Source organism: Condylura cristata, unplaced genomic scaffold, assembly GCF_000260355.1.
Source record: "Condylura cristata isolate star-nosed mole 26May11 unplaced genomic scaffold, ConCri1.0 scaffold00012, whole genome shotgun sequence".
Lineage (NCBI taxonomy): Eukaryota > Metazoa > Chordata > Mammalia > Eulipotyphla > Talpidae > Condylura > Condylura cristata.
Genome location: NW_004567113.1, coordinates 7,566,267 through 7,577,006, shown reverse-complemented (window position 1 = coordinate 7,577,006; position 10,740 = coordinate 7,566,267). Strand labels below are relative to the sequence as shown.

At 34.9% G+C, this 10,740-nt stretch overlaps 1 protein-coding gene across 1 annotated transcript in view; it reads left to right on the top strand.

Annotated features, from left to right (window-relative positions):
* The first annotated feature begins 6,268 nt into the window (after positions 1 to 6,268).
* Positions 6,269 to 10,740, top strand: part of MMRN1 (multimerin 1) — a 62,727-nt gene continuing 58,255 nt past the window's right edge. The window contains exon 1 of the mRNA XM_004681121.2: positions 6,269 to 6,945. Within this exon, the coding sequence (XP_004681178.1) occupies positions 6,359 to 6,945 (587 nt within the window). The 5' untranslated portion in view covers positions 6,269 to 6,358. The remainder of the gene's footprint in view (positions 6,946 to 10,740) is intronic.

Here is a 10,740-nt window from a genome sequence, read left to right as displayed (position 1 = left end):
GGCGCAACGGGTTAAAACACAGCATTAGGAAGCTAAAGCCAATTCCGCATGAGTTCCATCCCGCCTGCCCCAGAGGTGACCACATGGTGCAGCAGACTTCTCCTGACCACCCGCTGCTGCCCTCAGCAGTGTACTTCTTCAGTGGGCCTGTTCTGCTCCTCGTTGTCTCTGGTGAATCCTCTCACAGCTCCTGCACCTCTGGTTTGTACCTTGGTTCTGTATGCATAAATAAATTAATTTTTAAAAAGAAAGAAAGACAATAACCCCTATGAGGAAAACTGACTATCTGCTACACAATAGGGGCATCAGACCTACTGATAATGGTAGGAAAAACTTTAAGTGAATTTTGTTTCAAGTAATAACAAGGCAGTACAGAAGGAGGAGTGACTGTGTTGGCAGTTATTGCCTTGGGCAGTCACCAGTATCGGGAATACTAAGCTGCAGCACTGTTCTGGATAATGAGGTACATTAAAAATCATTCAGGTTGGAGCATCCTGTTGAAGAGTTCCATAGGTGAGGACACAGAGCAAGAACTAGTGAGTTGAGTTTGGGGCTCTTAAAACAGAACAGGTATTCAGAATTAGGTCAGAACTTCTGAACTTCCCTATGGAAAAAAATACTACTGAAGTCTAGGCTGAGAAATAACTAAAACACTTGCCATTCTCCACTCCAGGCTGAGATATCAAAACACTTGCTACCCCCCAAACAGAGATAGTCTTTGCAGTAGAAGTGACAAACACAGTCTACCAGAGCTCATCTGTTCGCGCTTACTGTCCAGGCTTCTTTAAAACCTTCCACGTCTTACTGATACCACCAGTCAGCCTGATTATACCAGCAACTACCAAAACCAACAATTGAAAATGAATTCCTATTAAAACACATGCAAAATTTAAACTAATGAGACAGAACAACGCAATAAAAATGTAAAAAAAAGGTAACTCTCTAAAAGAGTTATGACTCAGTGGAAATGTTGAACCCATGACAGAAAGAGAATTCACCTCAAAAGCCATGGCAATGCTGACACAGAGGAGGATAGAAAACAACATAAGGACAATATTGGTATGTAATTATAGTTGTGTTTTATTTTCTTTGCTCTGCTAATTAACATACTTTTAAAACAAAGTTTTACATTGGCCATTTGTATATATTTGGTATGTGTCCATGAACTTTGTCAAATGATTTTTTTATTACTTATTTGTAGTAATCTATTTTACATTTTGAGTGGACAGTTTGTCCAAATATCTTTTTTTTTTTTTTTTGCTAGAATGTGACTTGTCATTTATTTTTAAAATTTTGTCCTTCGATGAACTTTTTAACTTTGGAAAGTTTCAATGTATCGAATTTATTATGGCTCATCTTTTCTGTGGCCTAGCAAGGGAACATTTCTCATACTAAGATTTGAAAGATACTTTATGCTTGCTTCTTGAAGATTAAGTTATTAAGATTAAGTTATTATATTTAGTTTATGATCTATCAAAAATTAATTTTGGGTTAGGGATGTGTTAGACACACTTTTGAATTTACATAATTATTTGCTCCAGTATCTTCTATTAGTAAGATTTTTTTTTTAAATCATTGAATTCACTTGGTGCTTTTCTTGCAAGTCAGTGTGGATAGGTTTCTGGACTCAAGCTTTTTCCCCAATGTTATACTTTTCTATATTTTCACTAATACAGTTTGTGAGGCTTAAAAGCTAAAATTAAAATTCCATATTATGTGCTGCTTTGACATGTGAAAGTTGGAGGACTTCAGATGACCTAACCACAAGTTCCCTTCCCCACACTATGCCAGTGGATAAGGGCCTCTAAAAAGAAATCCTCTTTATCAAGGGGAACAGACACAGTTGCTGCTTATTCCTGAGTAGTAGGATCCAGTTCCCAGCCAGTTTGTAGAATTATTTAAACAAGTCAATCACATTCTCCTGAAGGAGTGGGGTGGGCCGTGGGCCCACCCCATTCACCCCATCCACTCTCCAGATATTGCAAAACCTACTTCCCACAGCCCCTGGTTTTTCCTCTAAGCCAAAGTGCATCCCCTGTGTGATACCTGGTGTTATCCACAGAAAACATTACATTTATATGTGCCAGTGTGTAAGCTGTTCCTAAATCTCATCTAAGGTGGGGGTGGGGGTGATTCTTTCTTTACCAGTGAGGTGAAGAGGAGGTGAGTAGAAACACTATTAGGTTTTGGAAAGAATCAGAATTGGAATAAATATTTCCTATCTTTTACCTATCCTAACAGGTTATTTATTTATTTTTCATTGTATTATTTATTAGTGGGGTAACAGTGGCTAATGTCAGTCATGTTGTTGCAAATGGCAAGAGTTCATCTTTTATTTTGTAGGTGAAAAGGATGCCATGGGGTATCTTTATCCACTGTCTGTCCTTAGGCAACTTCCATAGCTTGGCTACTGTAAATAGTACTGCAATTTACATAGGAATTTAGATTTTCCTTCAGTGTACATTCTTCTATATACATTCTTTACGTATATAGCTAGGAGTGGGATTGCTGGGTTATATGAGAGATCTACTTTCAATATCTTTATAAGTCTCCACACTTTTTCACAGCGGTCAGGCTGGTCTAAGCCCTCAACAGCAGTGTGTGAGGATTCATTTTCTTCCCATATTCTCACCAACCTATTTCTGGTCTTTATAATATGGGCGGTTCTCACAGGTATTGAGTGGAATCTCCTTGTATTTGATTTGCATTTTCCTCATGGTAGTGATGATGAGAATTTTTTCATATGCCTGCTGGCCGTTTGATGTCTTTCGTGGAGAATTGTCTATCTGTTTGGTTCTTCTGTCCATTTTTTGATTGAGTGATTTCTTTTCTTTTTGTTGGGTTGTAATTTCCTTAAGCTTAATTTTTAATCAGTAAAATTAGGAGTTGATAATTAGTGTATTTTCGAGAATTAAATATGTCATATTCGCCTACATGTAACCCATTGTTTAGCTCATCAAATTTACAGTTTGTTACTTTTCTTACCCCACCCTTGTACTATATTATTACAAATTTCCTTTGTCCACATACAAATTTAAGAGGTTTTTAATAACATTAAATTAGTGTAAAAGTGAAGCTAAAACTTTATTTTCTGCAATTACAAAGTTTGCTTTGTAGAAGTATTCAATTTATAGAGAAGTGTTAAAATAAACTTTTACATTTTTAAATTACTTGAAGAAAATAAGAATTTTTCATGTGTAAAAGAAAATATTACTTGATAAAAGAAATTTTATCAAGTACAAGTTTACAAAAATACATTTTGCAGCATTAGAAACATTTTTAAATAATAATAATAATCTATTAACAATGAGTTACTTAATCTAATGTTTTCTTTTAACTGATTTATATATTTCTTTGGCTTAAACATTTTTTGTATATCTTGTAGTCAGGAAATTAATTTATGTATATTCTATAAATAAAAAAAGAGAAGGGAAATATACCCATTATTCCAACACCTAAAAAAACCATTTTACAGTGTATTGTCAATGATAAAATGATAAACAAAACTAAGACCTCCATATTTTAAATACATAATATAATGAGCTTTGTAGTTTCTTATTAAATTATTCAAAATAAATACATGGCAATAGGGTAGAATAAAATTTAATAGAAACAATGTATAGGCAGTGGGGGTAGAACAGAGTGAAAGGGTTCAGTTATACAAAATTTTGATGCTATAGTTTTCCCCAACACAGCATTTAAAATAGCTAGAAGAATGGAATCAGTATTCCTCAGGCAGGAATTACAGGAATATTATTTTTCTTAAAAGTTTAGATGAATATTCATAATTCCCAAAGAGCAGGATTTGAATTTAGACCTCTGACAGTTTTTAAAGCACCAATATATTCTGTCAGGAATTAAGTTTATGGGATGATCCATAAATTAAAATCATATAACAATTTGGGGATTCATAGCATAAAATGGCTTATATTGATAATGAGATAAACAATCTCCAGTGTTTTTTGTTTTTTTTTTTTTAAAGATTTATTTATTTGTGCATACAGAACTGGGATACAGGCCAGAGGCTCAGGGGCGGTGAGAGGCTTCACCAGAGACAGAGTGGGGAACAGAACAGGCAGATAGACGAAGTACACTGCTGAGGGGAGCAGCGGGCGGGTCAGGAGAAGTCTGCCACACCATGTGGTCACCTCTGGGGCAGGCGGGAATCGAACTCATGCGGAAGCGGCTTTAGATTCTCAATGCTGTGCTTCAACCCGCTGCGCCACCAGGGAGGGCCCACAATCTCCAGTGTTTTGATCACAAGATTACTTATAAGCTAGGGTGGGTTAACCAAAAATCATTATTGGTCAATACTTTTCAGGGTACAAATGAATTGCTTATCGCAGTTCACTTTTAATTACCAATTGAGAAGCATTTATTATCATTATAGAACCAATGAGTGATCTCTTACTGGTCCTATCTTTAAGGCCAATCTGTTCATCCATTTTTGTTAAGACTAAGGTGATGGATTTAAAATTGCTCACTAACTAGAAAAAAAACTCACTTGTACTTTCTGAATTACTGGTAACATCTAAGCCACAGCTGGATTGCTTCCAGATAAAGAGACCATAATATCTTTATTGTAGTGCTGAAGATTGTGGTTGTGCTGAGAAAAATATGAAGTATCATTGTTCTTTTTAGTAGCTAATTGGTGCCTGGATTGTCTGTGATGGAACTTTTAACTTTTTCACTAATGCATAGTTTTACTGTGAATGTTTTCTGATATATCTTACAATCAGCTGTTTTGTAACTCATGTCAGAGTCAATTGGGTTTGCTAATGAGATTTGGGTGTCAGTTTAAATCACCTCTTTTTATATATCATTTTATGTTTCAACAACGTATTCTCAGAAATTAATGGCAAATATTAAGAAGAACAAAAGTGTTAAGAACAAGTAGTTTAGAGTTCATGCAAAAATTAGGCCTTGTTTCAAATCCTAGTGTTCTGTATGTAGAGTTAGGGACAGAAGTAATACATAAACAAACAGGCTCAAGATTTACAGTTTTTCATTCTGAAAGAAAATATCACATAACTGAATATTTACCAAGAGCCAAATGCTTGGCACAGAAATTGACAGAAAAATTAATTACACAGGAATCTAACTTTCAAATAACATCCAATAGTTGATAAGCAAACTGAAAGCCAAATATTTTCCTGCTTTCCTTTGTAATTCAGCACCTAAAAAGTATCCTACTGAAGCTGATGAAGGTTTTGTGTAATTATTGAGTAAGTTGATACATAAGGAATGGATATATTTTTATAACTTGCTATTTACATATTAAAGAGTACTATGAAATTATGTGTACAATTAAGAGAGCTTAAGTGAAGCCTGAGAATCAGAGATTTTGCTGGAGTAGTGAAATTATAAATTCCATAAACATGTTTAAGAGAAAACGCCCATAGAAAAGTCTTTGATCAATTTAACTATTATATATAGCTAGTAAATTTTTCTATTAAAGAAAAAGTACAAAAACATTACATATAATCTCATTTTATTTTCATGAGACTCCCAATTTTTCCTCATCCATTATTTAGTGATACTAATAAAATGTCAATTACTTTTCACCACTAGATCAGAATTAGAGGGAGTAAAATACTGATCAATTTTATTAGCTGGTTCTGAATGAAATTCTGAAAACAAAATTCTGTGTTTCCTGTATATCTGTATAATTCAGTTATTTGTTTCTTTCTTTGTTACTATTTATGAACATTAACATTTGTTTCAAATAATGATATAGCTGATGTATTTTATAAAAATAGGCTTGTATATGTATATTTATATTCAACTGGCATACATAAAAATAAAGACAATGTAAATGAAATTCTATTTACTTATATGCATGCATATATGCCCTTGAACAAAATGTGGTTTTCTGGATGGAGTACACTGGAAAATTGTTGCAAAATGTCTTCTCATTTCCTTTGTTTAGTAGAACAAAATGTCCAATTTATTGACTAGCCCATCCAAACAAAATTCCTTACAGCACATCATCAACACCAAGTTTCTCTTAAAATCAGCAATGCATGAAGCATGAGTGTGCATAGGAAAGTTACTACATGTTTTTCACATAGATTTTCCTAATAATAATTTCTGTGTTTTTATATCTACCCTTGGCCTTTTCAGAGATCCTGCACCACTTCCATTATTCCATCATCCCAGAGGTCACAGATCATACAAAACTACACAACCAGGAAATCAAACTTCCTGAGTCCACCACAAAACAGAGAAACCTGTTTCCTCTACACATCTCAATTGGCAAAGCACTAACTTAGCAGACTGAGTGTGGAAGCATCTAAAGAAAAGACGCAGAAGACTTTATCCCTATTTCACATGATTTTCCCAGCTTCAAATAACAAAGATGAAGGGAGCCAGGCTTTTTGTCCTGCTTTCTGTTTTATGTAGTGTGGGCTTTGGGCTTATCAACACTACAAATACTTGGACTATACCTGAGGATGAAAACTACCAGAAGAACATGACTTCTGTTTCTTTTGATCCAGAAAAAATGCAAAGTTTCCAGATGGTGCCAACTACTCAGATCATGTCAGCTGAGGTAACAACAACACCTGAGACCAGAATTTATGAAGAGAGTCTTCTAAAATCAACGCTGCCTTCAGGAACAGCAGAATCTCCCAAGGGTCTGAGAAAGCAGACTGTCACACCCACAGAGAAGACAGAAGAAGAGATGCTAACCTTGCAAGCTTTTGCCCTCCCAAGCAAACCTAGCATCAAATTCAGTCCTAAAGCAAAGCCAGTGGTCCTCTCTAACTCTACACTGAAATTCCTTCAGAGTTTTGCTGGAAAGTCAAACCAACAAGTAAACTCTATAAACTCTGTCGGAGGTGTGGGAAATCTGTCTCCACGGGAAACACACCTCAGCAGAAGTGACAACAGTGGAAGCCGAAGGACCAGCTATCAAAAAACAAGTTTTGAAACAACTAGGGGAAAGTAAGAAACATTCTTTTCTTTTTTCTTTCTAACTCTATGGTCTATAAGATCACAAGTTAACAAACTATCACACTTCCAGAAAATGATTTCATGTTCAAGTTGAAATTTAATCATATTTCAGTAAGATAAATCAATTGTTACCTTGTCTAAAGGGGAAAGGGTGAGCAAAACAAATGCAGCAATTTTTTTTTTAATGAACTAGTCACTTATAGAAGTGTCAGAGTATGTAGGATAGTGGCTAAGAAATTATGTAGCACCACAGTGACAGTTTAGTTAATTCAACTCCGTAATAATTTGGTTGTTCTTGGAACTACACTTACTATGTGTAGTAAAAAATGTCGATGCAACTGGGATGTGAAATTTTAAAATTGAAACATCCTGATGCTGTAGAAGGTGTATATTGATCAACATCAAGTTAAGTTGAACTGGGATGGAAGCCAAGCCCAACACTCCAAATCTGTGATATGGAACAAGAGTAATAGTCTCCCTGAAACTCAGTTTCTTCATATGAAAAACAAAAATATGTCATAGCAAATACAGTTCAAAATATGCCACCTTGCAGGGTTATTATTAAAGATTGAAATGAATGAATCATGCTTAGAGACGCATTTGTCACAGAATTGGATTTTTCAGTACTGATATATTCATCATCATGAATTGATGAAGAGAATAGTTTTTCCAAGTTGATTTTGACTTAAGGCTAGAGAAAATTCAATTTGAATTGCTGAACTAAAATAATGAAGCAATTGTTAACAGCATTATTGGAAATTTTCAAAAAATAAAACTAAACCAACACCAAGACATCTGTGGGAAACTCAGGTTAGTGTTTTATTATGAATGTTCAGTTCTATGTATGGAACCTGAAAAGTGTTACAAAGCTAAACTTTCAAGTACCTTTTACCTATAATAAAATTATTTCAAGACACCAATTAATGCCTTGACAATTAACTGACTAAATTACTTAATCAGCTCTATAACAAGTTACAGCAATAGTCGCTGATACCTGCGATGTGAATAGCATTGTGTTGAAGCTATTGTTGATGAGGAAATATTGGAAGAGATACAAGTCAATTGGTTCATATACATGTGTTATTTATTATTCAAATCTGGTTCTGGTATTTCATTGATTTCTAAAAGTTATAGACTCTAACATATGTCAGTATCGAATTTTAATTAAATACTTATTCACTTGGTGAAAGTTAAAACAATCCCAACTTGCCATAAAACAAATGCTACAGATTGTAAAATGTTCAAGTAGGGATGGCAAGATTTTGCCTATATAGATAAAAATTAATATTTTTTTGGGACAACAGAATGTTGTCTATTTAAGAAAAACAAATACTATTAGACGGTTTTCGTATTACTAGCATGATCATTTCTATTACTAATATTTAGTTATAGTCTGTAATTTAATTTTGAAGATTACATAGAACTTTTAATCACTTGTAGGAACTAATTGTAAACCTTTTAGAGATTCCATTATCAAAGAATTTTAACACGATAGGAAGTATTTCTTCAAAAGAAGAAGGGGTCACTCCATGGTGGTGCAAGGATTGAGTCTCAGCACTATGAAGCAGCCACTGCAGCACAGAGTTAGATCCCTGGCCAGAGAGCTGACCAGATGGTGGAGCAGACCTCTCCTTTCTCACTCACTGCTCACCTCAGCAGATCCACCTGTTCTGCTCCCCACACTGTCTCTGGTGAATCCTCTCACCACCACCCCCAACCTTTGGCCTATACCTTAATTATTGTATGCCTAAATAAATAAATCTTTAAAAAATAAAAGGGACCCATTAAGTTAATCACTTAAATTGTATGTAAAATATAGGAAGTATACATAGTTGTATCATAATTAGAACTACTAACTGATATATTAATGAAGCTAGTTTTTAAATAATCCTATTTGCTCTATAGAAGGATCTATCTCACTGTCAAAGTTTGGAACCACATATTTTCAGATTGTTCTCACATCATCTATCACAGTGCTTGAGTCTGGAATATGTAAAATTTGAATAATAAAAACCTGCCTCCAAAGAATATGTAATATAAAATTAAAAAATCAGGCCAATATTTAAAAATATGTATTAAAGAGATTAAAATTATAACCTGTTGAACAAAACTTCAGCCCTAAACTTTTTTAAATGAAAACAGTAGTAGAGAAAATTAAGTTCCTACTCTTGAGGACAGGGTGCTGATGTAATGATTCTGTTACTATTTCTTTACACATTGGTTGCATAACAACTAAGCTCATTTAACTAGTTAATCTCAGAACAAAGTTAAACTAAGGCTGACTGGCTTTGGAAATGTTTCAACCCCACATTGCACTACTTCAAAAATTCTCTTTATTGTCCCAAGTGGGAAAATAATTGTGACATTTTCACTTTCTTGCCATGATCCTTTAGAGGCTATTATTTGTCTTCAGAACAAAATCCAGACTCCTTGCACAGTTAGTCATTCGGTACCATCTGTGACCTGGATCGTGCCTAAATCCTCAGAATCATCCTTTACCACCTCCAGTCCATTAAAATATCTAGTATTCTATCCAGAAATGCTATTTGTTAAATCTGTCTTTGTTCCTTGTTTAGCTCTCTGGGTAAAATGAACTCCTTTTCCTATCTCTTTCTTCTTTACACCCAATAACAATACCTGTTGGAGGCCTTCTCAGGCCGACAAATGCTCCTTTGAACTACTCATAACAGTTCTACTTGAATTCATTGTCACTGCACTTATAATAGTATATTTTAATTGTAGTAAACCCGTGATCTTTTATGTGGAGATTAATTTTCAGCACTAGCAGTCTCTGACTTATAGTAAGTTTAAAATAAATATTTAGCAAACTTAATGCAAATATGGGCCAATATGTGACTACAGAGAAGAAACATTCCCAAAGTAATCTTATTTTCCTTGAAATAAACCTAGTTGATTTGGCCTAAATTCATATTAGTGGGTTTTGTGGTCCTAGTGTTCTTAGAACTTTATAGTGATTCTTAATCAAGGGATATGTTTCTCTTTAGGTCTTTTCTGGCATATTTTTGTTCCATCTTAGACTTTTCCCCCATGTTAGCACACAGGAACTCTGGCTACGCCCTAGCTGTGGTTTCCTGTCTTGGAGAGTGGGTACTGGTCAGTGACTAAGCATTATGAAATAGGCAGGATAAATGAAGACATGAGGATTAACATTTTCTTTCTTAAAAAAAAAAAAAGACTTACTTATGCAAACGCAAACAGAACTGGGGTACAGGTCAGAGGTGCAGGGGAGGCGAGAGGATTCACCGGGGCTAGAGTGGGGAGCAGAACAGGTAGATCGACAAAGTACACTGCTGAGGGGAGCAGCGGCAAGACAGGAGAGGTCTGTTGAGCCGTGTGGGTCACCTCCCGGGCATGGGTTCCAACCCGTGCTTAACAGTCTGCGGCTAATTTTCAGTAATGTGCCCCAACACGTTGAGCCACAAGGGAGGGCTGGAGAATTAAAATTTTCATGTGTTGAACAAGTACTGGCTGCATATCTAATTTATCTCTGGCACCATACTTAAAAAAGTGAACCAAACTCTTACTTGGTCTGCCCGCATGGCTTCTACTGTCCAATAGCAAAGGCACAGCGAGGAAAAAAATGCTGATGTTGAATCAAAATGGTGGTAAACTTTCTGCATGGAATTTAAGAGAAGCTACACATGGGGGAGAACCTACCATAGGGTTAGTAAATAATAATAATAATAAGTGAATAATAAGTGATAATAAGTAAATAATAATAATAATAATAATAATAAGTGAATAATAAGTGATAATAAGTAAATA